The sequence below is a fragment of the Rhinoraja longicauda genome, chromosome 40 (genome assembly GCF_053455715.1).
Source record: "Rhinoraja longicauda isolate Sanriku21f chromosome 40, sRhiLon1.1, whole genome shotgun sequence".
Lineage (NCBI taxonomy): Eukaryota > Metazoa > Chordata > Chondrichthyes > Rajiformes > Arhynchobatidae > Rhinoraja > Rhinoraja longicauda.
The window spans coordinates 3,279,253-3,304,864 of record NC_135992.1 but is presented as its reverse complement, the minus strand read 5'-3'; the positions used below and the strand labels follow the sequence as shown (position 1 = coordinate 3,304,864).

The window sequence follows — 25,612 nt, the reverse complement described above, 5'->3', positions numbered from 1 at the left end:
AAATACAACATTCCCACCAACTCCGAGGAATCACATTCAGGATGTTATTCTGAATGGAGCACATAGAATTTCTTCATTGATGTCTTTTTGTACAGCAAGTGGGTCCTAACTCAGCACTCACATTTTCTTCGTTTCTCTATCATGGATCTTAAATTGTCAGAGTGTGGTGTTGTGCTGTGTGCCCAGGGTGAGAGAGGACCTATGTTGATGTTCATCCTCTTGAGTTGACCAAGAACAAATATTCAAGTGTCAAATGCATTCATTGCTGCTCAAAGACTGAAGCTGGTGTGACCCCAGTTATGGAGTGGAGGTCAAGTCAAGTCAAGTCAATTTTATTTGTATAGCACATTTAAAAACAACCCACGTTGACCAAAGTGCTGTACATCTGATTAGGTTCCAATGGAAAAAAAATGAAACATACAGTAGCACGCAAACAATTCACAGCGCCTCCTCAATGAGCCTCAAACGCTAGGGAGTAGAAATAAGTTTTGAGCCTGGACTTAAAGGAGTCGATGGAGGGGGCAGTTCTGATGGGGAGAGGGATGCTGTTCCACAGTCTAGGAGCTGCAACCGCAAAAGCGCGGTCACCCCTGAGCTTAAGCCTAGACCGCGGGATAGTGAGTAGCCCCAAGTCGGCCGACCTGAGGTGACAGAGGTTGAACAGTTTCCTATTTATTCTGAAAGCTACCTTCACGAGGCATAGACTTTCTGGAGGTGCTGGGAGAAAGACTCAGTAAAGTGTCGGTGATAAGAAAATATTGAACGATCAGGGTGGGAGTGTAAGAAAATAACTGCAGATGCTGCTACAAATCGAAGGTATTTATTCACAAAATGCTGGAGTAACTCAGCGGGTCAGGCAGCATCTCGGGAGAGAAGGAATGGGTGACGTTTCGGGTCTCGACCATTCCTTCTCTCCCGAGATGCTGCCTGACCCGCTGAGGTACTCCAGCATTTTGTGTCTACCTTCGATTTAAACCAGCATTTGCAGTTTTTTTTCCTGCATGGAATAAATGCTCTTTTTCATTGATCAGCTCAAGCTTGCTCGCCGCAGACCGAGAATTCAGGACCGCGGTCCGCCGCGGATTGATGTACCAGGAACCCACCCAGAAGAGCCGCCTTGTTCGCTCAGAGAGGAAGGTGTGGGACAGGGAGCCGGTAAGCAGAATGGCTGTGAAAGGGAGTGCACTGCTCGGTGGTGGACCAGGCCGCTGGAAGCCCTGCAACAGCCTGGGGTTCGGCGGGTCTGGGCTCCAAGAAACCCAATGCATGCATTGCACGCGGCCTACAGCGGCGGAGCAGCGGAAAATACCAACGGCTATGCCAGCCAGGCCGACCTTGCAACGCCACCAAGACAACGGGCCTTCATGGTCAGGTCAAGAACCCTACACTAACAACAACTGGGACTTGAAAATGGTGCCAACTGGTGACTTTGTATATTGTCTCAGTGTACCACTGCTATACACTTGTACTGCAAAGTACTAATCAGTCTGAAGAAGGGTCTCGACCCGAAACGTTACCCATTCCTTCTCTCCCGAGATGCTGCCTGGCCCGCCGAGTTACTCCGGCATTTTGTGTCTACCTTTGATTTAAACCAGCAATGGCAGTTTTTTTCCCGATACACTTGTACTGTATCTGAGATGCTTATCTAAGGTGTATCTTAGTGATTATGTGGAGCGATATTTGTACTGAACTGAATATAAAAATGACATTCACTGTACATGTGACAAATAAAATATCATCGAACCATTGAGGTGCATATGCTACCGTGACCATCAGTAAACACCTCCACATCTGATTTAGGGGTAGTACCTGAAGATGTTGTCCTGACCTGATGCTGTGATGTTTAGCCTCCATCTCCAATCTTCCATTGCTCCAGTATGATTCAAGTAGTGTAGTGCGCCTCACACCGCACTCCCCACATCGACACCCCTCTCCAGGCCCAATTCCCAATAGCACAAAAGCCACAATGTTTTCCACGCCACTTCCTTCATGGATTCTGGAAGAGCCAGACTCAATGACCCCTTGCTAAATAGCTCCCTACAGATGCTGCCAAAATCATAACTGGGTTCATTAAACTGCCATGCATTGAAGGCTTAGCCAATGCATCTCAGATGGCTCGTGCTGTACATAGGTATATGGAGCAGAACTAATTTGGACAATTTCTCATTCACTCGACAAGCCACGCAGGTAATGGCCAACCGATCTTGGTGCCAAATTTACATTGTTCTCTCAACTTAGGTATTGGCTCATGGAGTCTCACTCGTGGCCTTTGGCGCAACTGTACTTTAATCTACCTGATTTTTCAATGAGCCTTCACCAATTCCCTTAACTCACTAAACATAATCTAATTAATTTAATTAACTTTGCAGTTAATCCATTTATTTAAGAAGTAATCTGATCACACAACGCTCCAGTTATTCTCACACACGATTAGAAATACTGCTGCTAGGGATAAAATTTCAAGGCGCTCTCTGTAAAATCTTTCGGTCAGTGATTTATTCAGTGAACCTATTACAGGAAATAGCTGCATGATGTGTACCAGTCATCAAAGGAGCAACTAATGCGGCTGGTTTAACTCTTAGCACGAATGTTAAAATCATAACCTCTAATCACTGATAGAAAACAGACCAGAAACAGAATCAGGTATTAAATTAGGCATCACAGCATGGAATTCATCAAATTATGCTCTTGGAGTGGCACAGCGGTCGAGTTACTGCCGAACAGCACCAGAGGCCCGGGTTCAATTCTGACAGGTGGGATGGCGGGACTGTCATATGTTGAAAGACTGGAGCGACTAGGCTTGTATACACTGGAATTTAGAAGGATGAGAGGGGATCTTATCGAAACGTATAAGATTATTAAGGGGTTGGACACGTTAGAGGCAGGAAACATGTTCCCAATGTTGGGGGAGTCCAGAACAAGGGACCACAGTTTAAGAATAAGGGGTAGGCCATTTAGAACTGAGATGAGGAAAAACTTTTTCAGTCAGAGTTGTGAATCTGTGGAATTCTCTGCCTCAAAAGGCAGTGGAGGCCAATTCTCTGAATAGCTAGATAGCGGAGTCAGGGGGTATGGGGAGAAGGCAGGAACGGGATACTGATTGAGAATAATCAGCCATGATCACATTGAATGGCGGTGCTGGCTCGAAGGACCGAATGGCCTCCTCCTGCATCTATTGTCTATTGTCACGGGTGCTGTCTGTACAGAGTTTGTGCGTTTTCCCTGTGAGCATGTGAGTTTTCTTCGGGCGCTCCGGTTTCCTCCCACATTCTGAAGATGTGCAAGTTTGTAGGATAATTGAGGCTTCTGTAAATTGTTGTCTGTAGTGTGTAGGATAGAACTAGTGTACTGGTGATCGCAGGTCGGCGTGGGCACGGTGGGACCCGTTTCCACGCTGTATCATCAAACTAAACTTTTAACAGAGGAATGGTGAAATAAAAAAAGTTGGAATATTGAGGAATGATCAGGCAAGGGAGGAATGCCAAGCAAATGGTTGGCAATGAATGCTGTGCTTAAATACACTATGACAAATAAGGTTGGCAGGCTACAGACCATGACTGCCATGTGGGATTATACTGTGGTGGCAGTAACAGAGTTCTGGCTCAAACACGGAACAGGAATGGAAAATTAATATTCCTGGTTATTACGCATTGAAGGACGAGAGAAGGGAAAATAAAAATGCTAGCAGTATTGATTAAAGATACTACTGCAATAGCCCTGAAAGAAAACACTATGATTTGAGCTTGAACTTATTCACCTTTAATTTGTAAAACTTAAAGAATACTCCCAAGGGCTTATTTGGAAAAATATTCTTTAAAAATCTCCAATGAAGTCCGCAGGCCAGAATGCCATCTACACGATATTTAAAATTTTCATTCCTTTTGATTTGAGAATAGCAGTTTCTAAAATGCACCCAACAATGCAACAGTTTGACAATAGACAATAGGTGCAGGCCATTCGGCCCTTCGAGCCAGCACCGCCATTCAATGTGATCATGGCTGATTATTCTCAATCAGTACCCCATTCTTGCCTTCTCCCCATACCCACTGACTCCGCTATCCTTAAGAGCACGATCTAGCTCTCTCTTGAATGCATTCAGAGAATTGGCCTCCACTGCCTTCTGAGGCAGAGAATTCCACAGATTCACAACTCTCTGACTGAAAAGGTTTTTCCTCATCTCCGTTCTAAATGGCCTACCCCTTATTCTTAAACTGTGGCCCCTGGTTCTGGACTCCCCCAACATTGGGAACATGTTTCCTGCCTCTAACGTGTCCAACCCCTTAATAATCTTATACATTTCAATTTGTGGAATGTCTTAATGGTGGCATGGTGATGGTGAAAAATAAATGGATATTTGGGGGTGAATTTGGAATGAAAATTAGATGTGCACAATTACTTGAAAGATAACAAAGACTTTATTGTAGATGCGATTCAGGAAATACCCAAACTGTTCATAGTTCACAGTGGTCTAACTCCATGGTTGTCAAAAACCCACCCGTCATCTTTTAGTGTCGATGTGTGACAGCTCAGCAAAAATCCACTCGTATTCGTGGGGTCCAAGCCCATAGTCACGACACAAGTAGGTAGCGATAAAGAAGGTGTGTGGTATGCTTGCCTTCATCAGTCAGGCCATTGTGTGTAAGAGTCAGGAAGCCACGTCACAGCTTTATAAAACGTTGGTAGACACAGAATGCTGGAGTAACTCAGCGGGTCAGGCAGCATCTCGGGAGAGAAGGAATGGGTGACGTTTTGGGCCGAGACCCTTCGTCAGACTGATGGAACTTTGCAGTATCGAGTGCGGTTCTTGGGGCTCACGTTGTCGACCTCCCCGTGGTGAGCCCTGTCAACTGACCTCACTCAGTCAGGCGAACGACAACAAACAGAGACAGCAGAAGCAGAAGCAGCTTCACAACTTCTGTTGCCTCAAACGCGAGAAGAAGAAGTGCGGTTCTACTCGCCCCATTACAGGAAGAACATGGAGGCTTTGGAGAAGGGGCAGAAGGAGGTTACCAGTACACTGCCTGGATTAGAGGGCATTAGCTTTACAAAGAGGTTGGATAAGTTTGGATTGTTTTCTTTGGTACACCACAGGTAGAGAGAGACCTCACAATAGTTTATAAAATTATGAGGGGCATCGATATGGTAGACAGAATCTTTTTCCCCCCTAGGATGGACATTTTAAATACTGGAGGGGATAGTTTGAAGGTGAAGGCAGTTTAGAGTAGACTAGACCAAGTGGACCCGTTGGGCCCAAACCTCTCCTGCATTGGTGCAGCACCCTCCCCTCCCACACCCCCCTCTACTCTTCCTCCCCTCCCTCACCTCATCCCCTCCCCCTCCTCCATCCCCCTCAACCCCCCTTATCCCTCCTCCCTCCCTCTGTTGTAGTTCGTGACCTATTAACAGAATAGTCAGACAACCAAAATCGTTTAACCTCTTTATTCTACTCACCCAGGTGGGAGAGAGCTTAGATACCGGAGCATTCAGAAACGTTCAGGAAGCTAGTGTAGTCTCTCTCCCCGAAAGCTTACATTTACACACCTTTTATACCCTAAATACATGTGCCAGTATTTTTCCATTGCTGCCTTATATGGCAAGTTTACAATACCCTATAAATCTTCATGTGTCTTTCGAGACCTCCGTGTCCATCGTGAACTACGTGACCTCTTCTTTCTTGGGAACAAAGGGCAGTCCATATGGCAAGATGTTCTTCTTAACACTTCAAAGCTTTGAGGCCAGTTGCTGATATCAGAGGATACGAGCAGCCATAAACCGCGCTTCCATGCTGACAACAGGATGCCCCAGGAATAATCCGAGCTGGAGCTTTTACACTCCTGCAATAAAACCCACATTGCTACATTCGTAATGTTAGCCCTTACACCTCCACCCTGCTCAACTCCCCCTTATAAAATGGCGGCACTGCCCTAGCAGCTGCCGCTCACCTGCGGTCCATTTGTCTTTGTGTTTTTGTTGTTTTTTTTGTCTTAATTGTAGTTGTGATGTGGTGTTTTTGTGTTTGTGTACTATGTGTGTATGTGGGGGGGAGGGGGAAACTAACACTGTAAATATGTGTCCCTTCAGAACGGAGACCCGACCTTTGTTTTCTGGGTGGTGTCTCCGTTCCTGCTGCGGCCTACCATCGGCCCAACTCCTGGAGCTGTCGGCCTCCAGGGCTCTGGTTCGCAGAGCCCGCGGATCGGACTTACCACCACCGGAGCCGGCCGTCTTCGGAGGCTGCGGGTGCGGCTGCGACTCGCCTTAGGCTCGGGCCGCGTGGATGCCGACATCGGGAGCTCCGGCAGCGGCAGCGGGTTCGCCCGCCCCGGATCGCGGGGCTTGGGGCGCGGACATTTCACCGTCCGGCGCGGCCTAGGATGGCCGCGGGATATTTCTCTGCTGGGCGGGGGCTTCAATGTCAGGAGCCACGACCGCCCCGACGTGCAGCAACAGCGGCAGCAGCGTGTTCGCCCGCCCCGGATCGGACTTATCATCGGCGGAGCCGGCCGTCTTCGGAGGCTGCGGGAGTGGCTGCGACGCGACGCGCCTTGGGCTTGGCCCGCTGTGGACCGTCCGGTGCGGCCTGCAACCACAACAACCTGACTGCGGGCGAGGACAGCGGGAGAAGGGAAAGACATTGTGGCCTTCCATCACAGTGAGGAGAGAGAGGACTGGAGGAGACTCACTGTGATGGATGTTTCTTTGATGGATGTTTCTTTTTTTGTGTGTTTTTGGGGTTGGGTGGTTTGAGTGCCTGTTTGATGCTTTTATTGTTGGACTGTGTTTTTGGGGGTTTTGGGGTGTGTGATTTGAATGCCTATTTAATGCTTTTATTGTTGGACTGTGTTTTGGGGGTTTTTTGGGGTTGGGTAATTTTGGGTGCCTGTTTAGTGCTTTTATTGTTGGACTGTGGGTGATTGAATTAACATTTTGTTCAAGATGGCCGCGCCGTTGTGTTTGGCTGCCTGCCACTGTATGTTTCTTTTTTTTTCCTAGTCAGATGTGCAGCACTTTGGTCAACGTGGGTTGTTTTTAAATGTGCTATACAAATAAATTGACTTGACTTGACTTGACTTATCCCTCCCCCCCTCCCTACACCTCCCCCCTTCCTCTCTCCCCCTCCCTAGGAGATAGATTTAAACTTTAAAATGTGAATAACTTTAAAAATATAACACCAATTTCAAGGAAACTTCTTCCATTAGCACCAAAGGGACGACGGTGAGTAACGTGGGCCTAAAATTGTCACGCTATCGGGCACCATTTTGGCTGTAGTTCAGGAACAAACAAACAAACAAACAAACAAGAGTTTTAGTATATAGAAGTGCTGGAAAGGGGGCTTTAAAAAAAACACAACCACAATAGATGTGTGGAATGCACTGCCATGGGTGGTGGTGGAAGCAGATGCGCTAAGTGTGTTTAAGAGGCTATTAGATGTACACATGGATCTTCAGGGAATGGACAGACATGGAGCACATGCACGCAGATTAACCACGTTTGTAGGTTAATTAGGCTGGGCCACACTGAACCATGGGTGATTCTCCCAGTGATCCTGTTGCTGAAGAGAAGCCATGCTGAAAACAGCTACTTATTTAAACACTGATATTGCAGAGGGCAATTAAAGAAAGTCACTACCTTTGAAGACCCTGAAATACATAGTCATCCAACTATAACTGCCCCATTTGCAGGAATTCCCATTCACTAGCAACATTGCTGAACGTATTCAAATCGCCAGGGACTAACGTGAATTGCCTATGAGCTGATACTGCAAACTAGCTGGAGAAACTGCTCTGAGAGCTGAAATCTATATACAGAGTATGTGCAGAACACTTGCTACTTCGTTTAGTTTAGAAATACAGAGCGGAAACATGCCCTTCGGTCCACCGAGTCCGTGCGTACCAGCGATCCCCGCACATTAACACTATCCTACACACACAGGGGACAATTTAAAATTATACCAAGCCAATTAACCTACAAACCTGTGTGTCTTTGGAGTGTGGGAGGACACCCGAGATCCTGGAGAAAGCCCACACAGTTTATGGGGAGAACATACAAACTCCAAACAGACAAGCATCCGCAGTCAGGATGGAACCCGGGTCTCTGGCACTGTAAGGCAGCAACTCTACCACTACGCCATCATGCCACCCTACTTGTGAATGAGTAATAAAAGAAGATCTCAATTTTGTTACATCCTTCAAATTAGAATTGAAATTTTGATGGTGACAATAAATCTTGAGCTGTGCCAAACTCTTAACCAGTCAACGCCAGTGTCTTTCAAGTCTTCTTTACATTCTACTTGATGACTGTAGTTTAATTTAACAGCGGCACAGTTGGTAGATCTGCTGTCTCACAGCGCCATAGCCCCAGGTGCTATCCTGACCTCGAGTGCTGTCTGTCTGGAGTTTGCACGTTCTCCCTGTGACCGCGTGGGTTTCCTCCGGGTGCTCCGGTTTCCCCCCCTCATCCAAAAGACATGCAGGTTTGTAGGTTAATTGGCCCTCTGTAAATTGCCCCTTGTGTGCAGGGAGTGGATGGGAAAGTGAGATAACATAGAATTAGTGCGATGGTAGATGTGGACTGGGTGGGTCGAAGGGCCTGTTTCCATGCTGTATCACTACGTACATGTTCACTAAATGCAAGAAAAACAAAACATTTAGCCGAGACGCTGCAATTTCTCAGACAAAATCTTGTTTTGGATAAGCACTTATCCTCTTTGAAGCATTTAACCCAATTCTTTTGATGACTGTAGTTTAAATTTTAATGATTGAATACAGGAGAGTGAACAAGAAATGCTGGAGAGAATCACGCTCACTCCAGTCCCAACAAATCTATCTTTTTCACAGCACTTGCACATTTGATAGCTACAAAATGAATTCATCAGTAATGACTAAAGGACCTGTCCCACTTAGGCGACTGCCGGCAACTGTCATAGTCGTGGCAGGTCGCCGATAAGACTGGACCCCCCTACGACAATGTCTACGACAAATTACAACAACCTACCACCTATTTGACGGCAAGCAACGGCAAGCTACCGACAACCGGCGACCCAATCATGGCGACTTAGGACGTCCACCTACGACCACACAGGTGACAACCTATGACAACTGAAGTCAAACTACGTCTACCCGTGACAAGCTGCGACCCTGTCGGCGACCAATGACGTCCCCTCTCATCCTTATCTATATACTAAAACTCTTGTTTGTTTGTTTGTTCCTGAATTACAGTCAAAACGGTACATCATAGCGCGACAATTTTAGGCCCACCTTACTCACCGTGCTAATGGAAGAAGTTTCATTGAAATCGGTGTTAAATTTTTAAAGTTATTCACATTTTAAAGTTTAAATCTATCTCCTAGGGAGGGAGGGGGGAGGAGGGATAAGGGGGGTTGAGGGGGATGGAGTGGAGGGTGGGGAAGGGGGTAGAGGGAGGGGGTGGAGGGAGGGGGAGGGGAGGCAGGGAGGGGGAGAGGGGAGGAGAGGGTGCTGCACTATTGCAGGAGAGGTTTGGGCCCAACGGGTCCACTTGGTCTCTCTATGGTATAGTGTTCTATAGAATATAGAATATAGTACTATGGGATAGTATTCTCTGTTCCTGAATCCCATACAGTTGACTAACTATTACCTCAAGTTCTCTTGGCACTTCAAACATTCTGCAGACACCTCATGCTCTGATGATCACTGCTCCCCAAGTATTCTCTCACCGACAGGTAACCCATGTCAAACCAGAGCCAACAATGTCTTCGTCAGTTACTGACGGGAAAAATAGAGTGGTCCTCTTCTCCCCACCAATTTGGTCTAACAAGGAATTAGCACCAGGGTCTAATGGTGGGATGTACTGTACATTTCTGAGGTCACATTAAGAATGATGTCTTTATGGACTCAGTGTGAAGTTGTACTTAACCAAAACCAATATAGATTAAATGATCAGAAAGTTGAGAAATATGTTACTAAGCGTTACAGGCTCAGAGCACCCACTGTGTACTTTGCACTTAATCATACCACAAATAATTATCGTTTCACCTTTTTGGAGGGGAGGGAGTAATAATAAAAGAAGTGACCTTTCTTTAGACCGCAATGCAAACCCGAAGCAATTCAGGAAATGGTTAAATAACATCAGCAACAGGAAACTTGAATTATTGATAATGTAACACTTACCAAGCGATTGTTCTCATAGACATTTTCTTTAGAGAGTGAATCAAAGTCACTGCAAAAGAAACAAAAATATCAAATACAATATAGTTGAAACAAGGAACTGTAGATGATGGTTTACCAAAGAAAGATACAAAATACTGGAGTAACTCAGCGGGTCAGGTAGAATCCCTGGAGAAATGGATAGGTCACGTTTCGGTTCAGGACCCTTCAGAATGGATCCAGATCCAAAACGCCACCTATGTTCTTCAGAGATGCTGCCTGACCTGCTGAGTTACTCCAGCATTTTCTGTCGTTCCTCAGATAAGCCTGGCAGCAGCTGGATATGTGAGGAACATGTGTGAGACAGTTAGCAGAAGCAAAATGAGGGGGGGGGGGGAAAGGGGTGAGAATTCAGAAAAATGTCAACAATGAAACGAGAGAGTGGGTTCGAGTTACAGCGGAGAGAAAAATCAATATGCCCCAGTCTGTTGCTGTTGCTGGCCTGGATTGGAGAATGGAAACTCTGGCTGTGAATTGTGCTCGATGGTACACTGCATTTCAACTAGATTTAAACATGAACAATTTGCAATGGTGCAAAGGAAACGAGCTGCAATTGCAAGGTATTTCTATAAACACAATGAGTGCGAACACAAGAAAACTAATTACATCTGAAAATTTGAGACGCACACCAACATTTGCAACTCAGATGTTTTTTCTCTCTCAAACATATACTTTATTCATAATATTTACAGCAAGTACAATCAGGAATGTTTATCTACGCTCATTAAGAAACATAGAAAATAGGTACAGGAGGAGGCCATTCGGCCCTTCGAGCCAGCACCGCTCATTGTACCAAGAAATGCAACACCTTGTACAATGATGTACAATGGCGGCCGCCATTGGTGGAGCGGGAGCACGTGGCCGCTGGCTGGGTGAGGTCACATGTGGCATGGGGCGGTGACGTCACCCCTTGTCCCTTATTTGGGAGTGAGGAAGTTGGCAACCCTAGGAAGAACGTACAAACTCCATACAAACAGCATCTGTAGTTAGGATTGAACCGGGGTCTCTGGCCAATCTCTGAAACCTCTTGAGATGCCAGTTTCTCTTCACGTCTCAGAGGGCAGAAAAGATTGTTTCCTCAGGAGCTCTGGATCACCACCTCCAATACTAACTCCCTTTCTCATTGTACTGTCCCAACTGCTAAGATGTAACGCTTGGCATTCTACCTCCGCCGTTCCCAAATCCAAGCCCCCAAATACCCACTTAAATGGAATCTTTCAATTTAGCACCTGGCATGAACTGTGTGCTATGCCAATCGCTCTTCGATACACAAATTGAGTGACTACTTTGCAGAAAACGCCCATTCAGCCGACAAGTGTGACCGTTTCTTCCCAGCTGTTGTCAGGCAACTGAACTGTCCTATCAACAACTAGAGAGCGGTCCTGAGCTACCACCTACCTCATTGAAGACCCTCGGACTATCTTTAATCAGATCTCACTGGAATTTATCTTGCACTAAATGTTATTCCCTTTATCATGTATCTGTGGATGGCTCGATTGGTTAGCAGGCAACAAATGGTTTTCACTGAGCTGGAGAAAGGGTCTGGGCACATCTTCCAACTGGGCACATCACAGCCTTTTGGGTTTAACATATTCAGCAGTTCCAAGTAGTTAGCAATTCTAACACGTGCAATTTCTGGAATTCCCAATTTAATTTCTGATCATTGCTCTGTATCTATCCTGGGGACGTGCTGCTTTTGCTTTGACAATTGTGTTTGTTTCACTCTCCTGCCTTACATAGATTTCTCCTTTTGTTCTTCCCTCCCATTCTCCAAAACTAAAACCTATGCCTCATATTTCACCATGTGGATGAAAGATCATCAATGAGCTCTCGAGCTCTCTCCAAATGTGACGTGGTGTGCTGATCATTTACAAATGACTATTTATAGGGTTTTTTTAGTTTCAAAGGCAGCTATTCAGTGGGTCTCCGCAGTCACTGAATCCTCAGGTCTCTCCTGCTGCCCGGTAGGTTTAGTTTGAGAATATAACCTCTCTCATGATTCATAATCCCATGCCTTAAATATCCCTCACTATCCTCAATAGAATCACAGCTCTGTTCTGCTCGAGCTGCCGGTCTCTCCTCTGGTCACAAGCCTTTAAAAATCAGGTTGAAAATTGGTCAGATGGCAAATTGTAAGGGATTCATGCTGGTTTGATTGTCCAAACGTTAGCGAGGCTTAAATCCACTGCTGAGCCTTAAATCCACTGCTGGTCTTCCTCATTTGGGATACCACATTCCATGCACTTCCTTCCACAATTGTGAGATTTATGCGTCAACCTTAGAGCCCGGTCTTTCAGTAGCAAACATTTTGAAAATGGGACAGCATTCATTAATCATATCAATCATGAATGGGTTTGCAAGAAAATTAAAACATTGCAAGTCTTTAATTAGTTTAGAGATACAGTGCAGAAACAGGCCATTAGGAGTCTGCGCCAACCAGTGATCCCCGCATATGAACATTATCCTACACATACTAGGGACAATTTACACTTATACCAAGTATACAAACCCAAGCCAATTAACCTACAAACCTGTACGACTTTGGAATGTGGGAGGAAACCGAAGATCTCAGAGAAAACCCACACGGTCACGGGGAGAACGTACAAACTCACAGCATCCCTAGTCAGGATCAAACCTGGGTCTCTGGTGCTGCAAGCGCTGTAAGGCATCAACTCTACCACTGCGCCACCCCACTAAACCCTGACTGAAACCATAAAGCAGACATTGTAAATTAACATCTTGCGAGATTGAAAATGAATAGAATTCTTCCTTGCAGGGTGTTGTAGATGTTAACTAATTGAAGATTGTGATATTTAAGGAAAGATAGCTTTAGACTATAGGAGTCTGTGTGCCTAAGATTAATCCAATGTTTTTAATTTCACAAATAAGTTTTATTCCAGACAAAAAGTATACAAAAACGAAAACCATGCAAAAACCTCTTCAGGCATCCCAACGAACCAACCCTGTCCCGCTGCTCAGTCTGCTAATCCCCCCCAATAGTTTTTGTACGACTCTACGTGCCTTTGTAAATTGCCCCACGGGGACAAATAAAGTGTTTTTGAACTTGAATTCTCAAGGTCTATACATTCAATAGTCTCATACTCAGTCGTGTTCACACCTATCTTTACATAAATCACCTTTGCCACATTCAATGCAGATGGGATTTCAATATTCTTCAATCCTCCTCAGGTGGAGGAGGGGTGTCAGTAAATGTGACACCCTTTTACATAAAGGTTGGACAGACAGGCCAATTGGATTAATACTGGCGGTGGCTAAGCTTTAGAACCATAAAAATAACCGGGATGGCGTGGGTTTCCTCCGGGTGCTCCGATTAACCTCCCACATCCCAAAGACATGTCGGTTTGTAATTGGCCTCAGTAAATTCACCCCTAGTGTGGATGCAAAAGTTGGGGAACGTGGAACTAGTGTGAATAAGTGATTGATGGTTAGCCTGGACAAGATTAAAGCAAGAGAGAACTAGCAATGGATCCATCTGAGCTCATGTCCCAGCAGAAAGAATACACCGAATGCTTGCAAAGGATTTAAACTAACAAAAGCAGGGAGAATCAGCAAGAAACTGAAGTGGCTTGCATGCAAGGCAAGAGGGAAGGGATTTAAGATAGATGTCAAGGGCACCTTTCGCACTCAGAGGGTGGAACAAGGTGCCAGAGGAAGCTTTAAAAGCAGATACAATACTGTAAAAGGATATTTGGGCAGATGTACGGATAGAAAGGATTTAGTGGTGGCAGAGTGGCGCAGCTGGTAGAGCATGGTAGAACTGCTGGTCGAGCTGATGCCGCGTAGCGCCAGAGACCCGGGTACAATCCTGACCTTGGGTACCATCTGAGTGAGTTTGCACATTCTCCCTGGGACGGCATGGGTTTCCTCCAGGTGCTCTGGTTTACTCACACACCCTCATGCTTTTGGGATGTGGATGTTAATTGGCCTCGGTAAATTGCCCCTAATGTGTAGGGAGTGGATGCAAAAATTGGGCAACATGCTGCCTGTCCTGCTGAGTTACTCCAGCATTTTGTGTCTACCTTTGGGTAACATGGAACTACACTGCACGCGTGATGGACGGCCAGCCTGGACGCAGTGGGCTGAAGGAACTGTTTCCATTCTGTATCTCGAAACTGAAGGGTTATGGACCAAATGCAAGGAAATAGGACTAGCCCAAAATGCCAATATGGCTGCTTATATAACTATTACCATGACAAATGCAACAGGAAAAATAGCATAGGAAAGACTAAAGAGAGAGAGAACCATGAAGGCAAGAGAACAAATAGACTAGGAGTCCAGTCTAGTTGATACTAATGTTTAGAACTAGATAGAGCTCTAGGGGCTAGTGGAATAAAGGGATATGGGGAGAAGGCAGGCACAGGTTGCTGATTGTGGATGATCAGCCATGATCACAATGAATGGCGGTGCTGGCCCGAAGGGCCAAATGGCCTCCTCCTGCACCTATTTTCTATGTTTCTATGTTAACGATAAAGAGAAAATCCTATTGAAAATTTCTACTGCACTCTTGCTGCCATGATACCGTTACCGTAGTATGGTGACCAGAACTGTACACAATGCTCCAAATGCAGACTTACTAATGTTTTTGTAGGAAGGAACTACAGATGCTGGTTTACACTGAAGATAGACACAAAATACTGGAGTAACCTTACCCTTCCATATCTCTGTGTCTCCCTCTCCCCCGACTCTCAGTCTGAAGAAAGGTCTCGACCAGAAACGTCACCCATTCATTCTATCCAGATATGCTGCCTTCCCGCTGAGTTCGTTTTGTGTGTATCCTGACAATGTTTTCTACAGTTGTAGCACAATGTCCCAACTCTTACACACAATAAGAGATACAAAGTCCTGGAGTAACTCAGCAGGCCAGGAAGCATTTCTGGAGAACATGGATAGGTGATGTTTCGGGTTTTTGACGACATTGAAAAAATCATCCACGCATTCATTTCCTCCCGCCTAGACTACTGCAACTCCCTATACACTGGGATCAGCGAATCATCCCTGTCCCGCCTGCAATTGGTCCAACACGCCGCAGCGAGACTCCTGACGGGTACCCGTAAAAGGGACCACATCACCCCGATTCTGGCCTCTATCCACTGGCTCCCAGTACAGTACGGAATCAACTTCAAGCTCCTCCTATTCATATACAAAGCCCTAAATGGGCTTGCCCCCCACCCCATATCAAAAATCTTCTAACCCACCACTCTATCTCCAGGTCCCTCAGGTCGGCCGACTTGGGGCTACTGACTATCCCGCGGTCTAGGCTTAAGCTCAGGGGTGACCGCGCTTTTGCGGTTGCAGCTCCTAGACTGTGGAACAGCATCCCTCTCCCCATCAGAACTGCCCCCTCCATCCACTCCTTTAAGTCCAGGCTCAAAAACTATTTCTACTCCCTAGCATTTGAGGCCCTCTGAGGGGGCGCTGTGAACTGTTTATGTATGTGCTGTTATGTTTGTGTGCCATTGTATGTTCGTTCTTAGTACCTGAACTGATGTACAGCACTTTGGTCAATGTGTGTTGTTTTTAAATGTGCTACACAAATAAAATTGACTTGACTTAAGACTGCACTGAAGATTCAGACTGCACTTTCTTACACAATACACTGGCCTATATAGCAAATGCTCTTTTTACTGCCCTAGCCACCTGTGCCACTACTTTCAGGGAGCCATGAACCTCCCAAGGTCCCTCTCTACATCAACATGTGTAAGTTCCCTGCCATTTACTGTACATGTCCAATCCGAATTCAACTTCTCAAATTGCATTACCTCACACCTGCCTGGATGAAATTTGTTCCTGTCAGCACTCCACCCAACCCTCCACTCATCTGTGTCTCACTTTGTTGAAAACTGTCTCCTTCACTCCCCACAACTCCACCAACGTTTGCGTTACCGGAAGTCTTGCTAATCATACTCCCTGTATTCCTATCCAAGTCTAGACAGTTATATATATTTATTGCAAACAACAATTGCGTAACAACTGTGGTGCAACAACCCTTTGAAAACATCACAGAATTCTTACAACAACTTGTGTTCTTATGGGATCGAATGTAATTAGGTGAAAACTGGAATCAGTTCAGAGGGAGGAAATAAGAGGGGTGATGCTAAGCTTATTCAAGTTTCTCCAAAGACAGAAGAAGTGCTTTCAGTTTAGTTTATTGTCAGGTGTACCGAGGTACAGTAAAGAGCTTTTGTTGCATGCTAACCAGTCAGCGGAAAGACAATACGTGATTACAATTGAGCCACCCACAGTGTAAGATGCATGACAATGGGAATAACATTTAGTACATGATAAAGTCCAGTAAAGTCTGATTAAAGATAGTCCAAGGGTCTCCAATGAGGTAGATAGTAGCTCAGGACCGCTCTCCAGTGGTTGATGGGACGGTTCAGTTGCCTGATAACAGCTGGGAAAAAACTGTCCCTGAATCTGGAGGTGTGCGTTTTCACACTTCTACACCTCCTGTCTGATGGCAGAGTAAATGCCTGGTAGAGTTCCAGGCATTGCCAGCTGAAGACAGGGCAATGAAGAGCTACGCAATCAAGAGTCCAGAATTTTAAGCAGCACATGAGGGGGAGCGATGCCATGGAGAGAAGTTAGAAAAAAGGATGGGAATTTTTAAATAAAGTTGTTGCTTTGCCAGGAGCCAAAGCAGGTCACCAAGCACCAAGGGGTGCATTGGGCGAATGGTATTTGGGGCATGAGGGCATGGAGCAGAGTTGATGTTGTTTTGTGGTAGATTAAAAATTGGATGTTGGTGACCAGTACTTTGGAATTGATTGGTAGAAAAAGGCCGAGCTGAGGTTTTCAGTAACAGGCATGCTGAGGGGAGTGACACAAGAGATTGCAGTTGGTGGGACCTTGACCAAAATACCAAGTGCTGGAGGAACTCAGTGGGTCAGGCAGCATCTGGGGAGGGTATGGACAGGCAACATTTCGAGACAGGACCTTTCTTCAGATTGAGGTCGGTTCAAGAGTGACACAAAATTACGGAGGTGGGAGCCAGCATTTGGCATGTTGATGTACGTATGTGGCCAGAAGCTCGTCTTGTGATTAAATATGATACCAGCATTGTGAACAGTCTGGCTCAGTTTCAGAAATCTGCTGGGGAGAGGATTGGAATTGTTTTTTTTTTAGAGATACAGCGCGGCCCTTCGGCTCACCGGGTCCACGCCGACCAGCGATCCCCGCACATTAACACTATCCTACACCCACCTGGGACAATTTTTTTTTGATGTTTACCAAGCCGATTAACTTACAAACCTGTATGTCTTTGGAGTATGGGAGGAAACCGAAGATCTCGGGAGAAAACCCATGCAGTTCACGGGGAGAACGTGCAAACTCCGAACAGGCAGCACCCGTAGTCGGGATCGAACCAAAGGTTGCCGACGCTGCAAGCGCTGTAAGGCAACAATTCTACCGCTACGCCACTGTACCGCCCACAAATTTAGGACAGGAATCAACGCCATTTAGCTTTGAACTTCCCAACATTTAGTTGTAGGACAATGTGCATCCAGAACTGGTCAACAGACGATAGATGATGGCCAGGTAAAAATAAATTGTAAATTATCCCTAGTGTGTAGGATTGTGCTAGTGTACGGGGATTACTGGTCAGCATGGACTCAGTGGGCTGAAGGGCCTGTTTTCTCGCTGTATCTCTAAATTAAACTAAAAATGTACATCCTTATATAAAGATCTCTTTCCATGTCCTTAATCGTCCCTTTCCATTAGACTGAGTTATACAACACAAAAACATGCCCTTCGGCCGAACTTGCCCATGCCGACCAATATGCCCATCTACGCAAGTCCCACCTGCCTGCATTTGGCCTGTATCCCTTTGAACCTTTCCTTTTCATGCACCTGTCCAAACTCTGTCCTTTTTGTAGAAACAAAGAACTGCAGATGCTAGTTTACCATGGAAAGACACAAAATGCTGCAGTGCTCAGTCTGAAGAGGGTCTCGACACGAAACGTCGCCCATTCCTTCTCTCCTGAGATGCTGCCTGACCTGCTGAGTTACTCCAGCATTTTGTGAATAAATACCTTCAAAATGCTGCAGTAACTCAGCTGGTCAGGTAGCATCCAGAGAGAACATGGTTAGGTGACGTTTCTTCTTCAGAAAGGTCCAGACACGAAACGTCACCTATCCATCCGATTTACTGCGAGTTACTCCAGAACGTTGTGCCTGATCTTGTTGTACACTCCCTGCACCATCAGCCAACAGGAGCAACTTTTTTGTATCTACCTTACCTACACCAGCTATAGTCCTGTCCACCTCCACCAAATGACAAGCTGGCCAAGAAAACATCTAAATGGTCAAGACTGAAGCTAACAAATGCGCAGGCTTGGATTTCAGTGGAGAAATGTACAATGTAAAAGATGCAATAGTTTATTGTAACACTGCTCACATCTAATCTTTCTTCAGCATCACCCCCAGACGATCCCTCTGCTTCCCCATTAATGTGCATCACATCTGTGCTGTTCAGAACTGCAGATAATGTCAGCCTATGTCCAGTAAAGTTGCCCCAACAGCATTCCTTCCCTGAGCCTTCATACAAAGTCGAACCGTTCTCACTGCTCCACCCCCTGCATTCCTCAGCCCCTTCCGCTCCATTTGCCAAACCTAAACTGTCTTTATAAACTATACCGCAGTCAATCGCTTGAGTGTGTGTGGGAAGGAACTGCAGATGCTGGTTGACACGGCAGACACAAAATGCTGGCGTAGTAACTCAGTGGGACAGGCAGCATCTCTGGAGAGAAAGAACGGGTGAGATTTCGGGTCGAGACTCCAGCTTTTTGAGTCTATCTAAGCTGAAATGAAGCAGATAATGATGCCAAGAGTAGGATCTGAGAAATGATAGTTTTAGAAATCAACAGTAGATGAGAAAAAAATAATAAAGAGACGAAGATTAGATTCTGTATTTGTGTTGAAGTCAGAGTTACTCCAGCATTTTGAGTCAATCCCTTGAGTCAACTTTCTTACTCTTCTGAAGATGCCATGGCCTTTTCCCGCAGGTTACTCCTTGTCTCCCAGTCTCAGTGCATTGGAATCTGGACTAACCTGGTCCACATTAAAGCACTCCTCCCCTCCCTCCGGCTACAATCTACAAACTTCTAAAGCAAACACTAGGCGTCAGCTTATCGCTGCCTCGCTAACCTGGTCAAACAACTGCAAAAATACCACAGATACTGGAAATCTGAAACCGAAGCAGAAAATGCTGGAAACAAGTAGACCAGAACTCGTGGAAAGAAAGAGTTTCGGGTCAGTAACTTTTCACCAGTTCTGATGAAGCGTCATCGAGTTAAACCAGTGGCCCCCAGAGATATTTTCAGCAATTCTACTTTTAACGTTTTGCTCAGCATGATGGGTGCCTCACTTACCACAAAAGAAGCCTGTCATATTTTGGTAGGCAGGATGGGGAGAAACAATATAGACTTAAAAGAACAGTTTCTAAGCAACACAGCCACAGAGGGATCTATCTGTCACGTTCACAGATCACTGAGGATGCCAGAATACATTGGGTATATAAGAAAATAACTGCAGATGCTGGTACAAATCGAAGGTATTTATTCACAAAATGCTGGAGTAACTCAGCAGGTCAGGCAGCATCTCAGGAGAGAAGGAATGGGCAACGTTTCGGGTCGAGACCCTTCTTCAGACTGATGTCAGGGGAGCGGGACAAAGGAAGAATACATTGATCTATAGCCCTCCATTCCCTACGTATTCATGTGCACGTATAAAAGCCTCTTAAATGCCACTGTCGTGTCTGCCTCCAACACCACTCCTGGCAGCTCGTTCCAAGCACCCAGCATTCTATATAATAATCACGGCACGGTGGCGCACTGGTAGAGTTGCTGCCTTACAGCGAATGCAGCGCCGGAGACCTGCGTTCGATCCCGACTACGGGTGCTGTCTGTACAGAGTTTGTACGTTCTCCCCATGACCTGCGTGGGTTTTCTCCGAGACCTTCGGTTTCCTCCCACACTCCAAAGACGAACAGGTGTGTAGGTTAATTGGCTTGGTAAATGTAAAAATTGTCCGAAAACTCTGAAGAAGGGTCTCGACCCGAAACGTCACCTATTTCTTCTCTCCAAGATGCTGCCTGACCTGCTGAGTTACTCCAGCATTTAGCGATACCTTCGATTTGTACCAGCATCTGCAGTTATTTTCCTACATAAAAATTGTCCCCAGTGGGTATAGGAGAGTGTTAATGTGCGGGGGATAGTGCTGGTCGGCGTGGACCCGGTGGGCCGAAAAAGCCTGTTTCCGCGCTGTATCTCTAAACTAAACTAATCCTGCTCCACACATCTTCTTTAATCTTTGCCCCTCTCACATTAAAGCTATGACCTCTGGTCCTTGACATTTCCACCTTGGGGAAAAAAGGTTCCGATTATCTTCGCTTCTCGTAATTTTATATACTTCCATCAGCCTGCGAAAAAGCAATCTCCCCTTATACCCTCTAATCCACGCAGCATTCTGGTAAACCTCTTCTGCACACACCCCAAAGCTTCCACATTCTTCCTGTAATGGGGTGGCCTGAACTGCACACGCGGAGACAGCAATCACAAACCAGAAAGGTTTATGGACTTTGTAAGAAGAAATTACAAATACAAAGCCAGGATAATTATGCTGAAGATGAGATGCAAGGAACAGCAGATGCTGATTTACAAAAATGAAGACACAAAATGGCGAGTTACTCCAGCACTGTGTGTCTACAACCACACTGAACTTCTGTAAAGCACTGATTTTACACACAGTCTGCCATACGTTTGAAAGGATGAGAGAGGATCCTTAACAGAATGGTTCCAGTGATAAAAGATTTTAGTTACAAGGTCAGGTTGGAGAGGATAGGATAGTTTGCCTTGCGTGATGGAAGTTGAAGGGAGATTTGTTACAGAGCTGGACAAGATTATGCCTGGCAGATTCAAGTTTATAAATTAACTGACAATGGGGTTATGGATCAATGAATCGTCACAGGCTGCAACAGTGTTTAACAAATTAAGAATCATGCACATTACCCAAAAAGATCACCTGTATACTTGCAGCTCTGAAAAGCAGATTAAAGCAATGCTTTAACCCACGGCACGTTGGCGCAGCGGTAGAGTTGCTGCTTCACAGCTCCAGAGCCCCGAGTTCGATCCTGACTACGGGTGCCGTCTGTACGGAGTTTGTACGTTCTCTGTGAATGCGTGGGTTTTCTCTGGGTGCTCCGGTTTCCTCCAACACTCCAAAGCCTTACAGGCTTGTAGGTTAATTGGCTTTGGTAAAATTGTAGTGCAGGATAGTGCTAGTGTACAGGGTGACCGCTGCTTGCCGAGGACTCTGTTGGACGTAAGGCCCGTTTCCGCGAGTAATCACCAAAGTTTAAAGTAAAAAAGATAAGAAACACCACAGACCGAGTGCTGACTTTGGAAAGGGAGGCAGTGGGCGATGGTTGTGGAAAGGAGAAAGGGATCGGTCACAGTCTATCCAGCAGACAGAATTCCTGATTCAGCCTTTTCAGTGGCTGAAGCTGGAAACTCCGGCAGACGGGGGTGTTTTATTGCCATGATCAGTGTGCCAATGTAACAACAACAATTTGCATCAATGTCAGAGACTGAAGGACTCTCTTTTTGCAACCCCCCCTTCCTGTTCCAGAGAAACTCCCAGCACCACGTTCTGTTCACATCTGTTAATGCATCATAGAACGCTCAACATGTAGGGTCATTTTCCAGGTGTGGCAATGTGGAGAGGCACAAGTTTATTTTGTGGTTTTCTCCCTCTTTAACTCACTTTTGCAGTTTCCCAACAGATTGACCAAGAGCAGTGATCCATGAAGAGCACTCTTCATTTGAATGTTGACAAATGGGGCTAGGTATCTTATCTTAACTGCCACAAGAGGAATTAGTTTAGATTAGACAATAGAGAACAGACAATAGACAATAGGTGCAGGAGGAGGCCATTCGGCCCTTCGAGCCAGCACCGCCATTCAATGTGCTCATGGCTGATCATTCTCAATCAGTACCCCGTTCCTGCCTTCTCCCCATACCCCCTGACTCCGCTATTCTTAAGAGCTCTATCTAGCTCTCTAGATTGGAGATTATAGCGTGGAAGCAGGACCTTCGGCCCACCAAGTCAAACGATCCCCGCACACTAACAGTATCCTACACACACTAGGGACAATTTACAATCTACCAAGCCAATTAACCTACAATCCTATATGTCTTTGGAGTGTGGGAGGAAACTGGAGCACTGAAACCGGAGAACAACCACACAGGTCACGGGGAGAACGTCCAAACTCCATACAGACAGAGATAGACCACTTAGTCAGGATCAAACCCAGGTCCCTGGTGCTGTGAGGCAGCAACTTTACCACCCTGTTTACCACGCCGGTGCGGAGTCAGGGTAGCCATGAAGTTCTAGTCAGCTACTACATAGAACGAACCGCCAGAGGTAGTTGAAGCAGGTACTATAACAACATTTAAAGACATTTGGACAGGTACTTGGATAGAAAAGATTTAGAGTGATATGGGGCAAAAGTGGCAGGTGGGACTAGAGTAGATGGGGCATCGTGTCAGCATAGGCAAGTTGGGCCAAAGGGGCTGATTCCATGCTGTATAACTCTATCCCTTCACTGTGCTCTCAACACAGATGCTCGAGGGGCAACCCTGCTAACAAACCAATAAGCTGCTATACTCTCACAACTCTCACTGTCTGAAGAAAAGTTCAGACCCGAAACATCACCTATTCCTTTTCTTCAGTGTGCTAGCTGACCCGCTGAGTTCCTCCAGCACTTTGTGTCTGTGCTCTCACAACAGGCAGGTTTTCACAGAGGGGTTGACCGCACCGTCTTGTCAGTCACCACTCAATAGTGAAGCCATTTCCTCGGAGCACCGGAAGGCAGAGGCAACGTGCACTGACCTCACTCGTGCCTGGGCTGTCATGTGGAGCACAGTCAGGGTGCTGGCACTCTCCAACATAACCTGCATGAAAACCTGACAGCTAATTAATCTAGCAACAGGACACTTCCCTGTGAACCTTGGAGAGCACATCAGCCACCCAGAGAGATCTGTCCTGGAACTGCCCTCCTCGAGACCTCTCTCCTGCACACTAATATCTGCTAATGACAGCCTCCGATTACCAGGGGAACAAACTGTAAGACGCTGATCTTTTTGCCTATCTTCGGTACATGCCAGCATCTGCAGTTCCTTTCTACCAATGTTGAGAAACATTGATAGAAAAGCCATATTCTTTGGAAGCTTTATTTTGTGAAACAAAGGCTTCAATTATTATTCTCTTGCTGACTGTTTCAGCCTTCATTCTGAATAACGTGAAAGCAAGGGACGCAAAACATCCAGTTCAGTGGTGGGACACGCACACAGGCTCCTTCATGAAAGATACCTTCACAGCACGGTGCCCTGACTCACTGACAAACACTCCCACAACGTCTGATCTAAGGGCCAGAGTTATAGGGAGAGGTTGGACAGGCTCAGACTTCATTCAGTTTACTTTATTGTTACATGCACCGAGGTACAGTGAAAAGCTTTTGTTGCGTGCTAATCAGTCAGTAGAAAGACAAAACATGATTGCAATCGAGGCATTTGCAGTGTAGATACATGATAGGGGAATAAATTTTAGTGCAAGGTAAAGCCAGCAATTATTCTTTGATGAGCAGGAAGCGGAGGGGTGTATAAAATCATGACAGGCATAGACTGGGTAAATGCAGTATTTTTCCTTAGGTTTGGGAATCACAAACTAGAGGGCTTAATTTTAAGGTGAGAAGGGAAAGATTTTACAGGAACCCACATGTTAACTTTGTCACTCAGAGGATGGCGGGTATACAGAACAAGCACAGAGGAGGTTGTTGAAGCAAATACTTAACAGCTTTTAAATTTAGAAAGATAAGTGATAGGAACGGTTTAGAGGGATCTGGGCCAAACCTAGGCAAATGGAGCTAGCTTAGAATGGGCATTTGGCCAGCACTGAAGCTCTGCGACAGCTGTGCTAGCCCCCAATGAACATCATACGGACATAGGAAAAGCTAATCAGCAGCTGATGTCCAACAAAGTGCCTTGTAAACCCACGCATCTGTCCAAAAATCCCACAGCCTCTCCCAGAACAACAAGCAAATGATCACACCACTCACCCTGACCAATGAGTAGGAAGGAACTGGAGATGCTGGTGTTGCTAAACACTTTACCTCCTCCTCCTATTCCCATACTGACCTTTCTGTTCCGGGCCTTCTCCACAGTCAGAGTGAGGCCCAACAAAATTGGAGGAACAGCACCTCATATTTTGCTTGGGCAGCTTACAAGCCGGCAGTAAGCATATTGACTTCTCTAACTTGTAACCCTTGTTTTCCCTCTCTCATCCCTCCCATATCCTAGTTCTCCAACTAGTTTAACTGTCCTCCTGATTAAATGTTATCTTTGTACACCTCGTTGTCACCTTCCTCTAGCTAACAATGATCTATTCCATATATTTTCCTTGAGCTTCGTCCCCTATGATGTCTCGTTTTCACATCGTACCCTTCCATATCTGTGTCTCCCTCTCCGCCAACACTCAGTCTGAAGAAGGGCTTAACCCGAAACGTCACCCATTTCTTTTCTCCAGAGATGCTGCCCGACCCGCTGAATTACTCCAGCATTTTGTGTCTAACCTGAGCAATGGTTAAGAATATGGGGTAGGCCATTTAGAATGGAGATTAGGAAAAACATTTTCAGTCAGAGAGTTGTGAATCTGTGGAATTCTCTGCCTCAGAAGGCAGTGGAGGCCAATTCGCTGAATGCATTCAAAAGAGAGCCAGATAGAGCTCTTAAGGATAGCGGAGTCAGGGGGTTATGGGGAGAAGGCAGGAATGGAGTACTGATTGAGAATGATCAGCCATGATCACATGGAATGGTGGTGCTGGCTCGAAGGGCCGAATGGCCTATTCCTGCACCTATTGTCTATTGTCTATAATGACCCAGGGTTTAATTAACAAGGAAAAGACAGATAATCCTCAGACACTTGACCACAGGCCCCAAAGTCGTGGCCACTTTCTCCACAAGTGGAGCTACCCAAAATGTGATGACTTGTTTCCTTGAGACTGAATGGCTGCTTCCATTGCCATAACCGACTAGACCTCTGCTCAACCATAACCAGCAGGTATAACAATAATCCCTTTGGTGTTGACCAGCAGAGGCACCCTCCCCTCATTCACCTTACCCCCCACTTGCCTCGTCCTCCCACCCATTTCCCAGCCATTGCAACCCTCTGACCGACCTGGCTCACTACTCGCCCCCTGCACCCTCACACCCCAATATATTATACCCTCCAATTTCCCCCTCCCCTCTCACTCCCGTCTCCCTCCCTCACACTCTCCCCTACCCCTCACTCCCCCTCCCTTCACTCACTCCCATACCCTCATTCCCTCAACCTCGCTTCCCCCTCCCTCACAC

At 46.0% G+C, this 25,612-nt stretch overlaps 1 protein-coding gene across 1 annotated transcript in view; it reads right to left on the bottom strand.

The window, feature by feature from the left end:
- micall1a (MICAL-like 1a) overlaps positions 1 to 25,612 on the bottom strand; it is a 122,538-nt gene that overhangs the window by 89,100 nt on the left and 7,826 nt on the right. Inside the window, exon 2 of the mRNA XM_078430329.1 lies at positions 10,149 to 10,197. Within this exon, the coding sequence (XP_078286455.1) occupies positions 10,149 to 10,197 (49 nt within the window). The remainder of the gene's footprint in view (positions 1 to 10,148; positions 10,198 to 25,612) is intronic.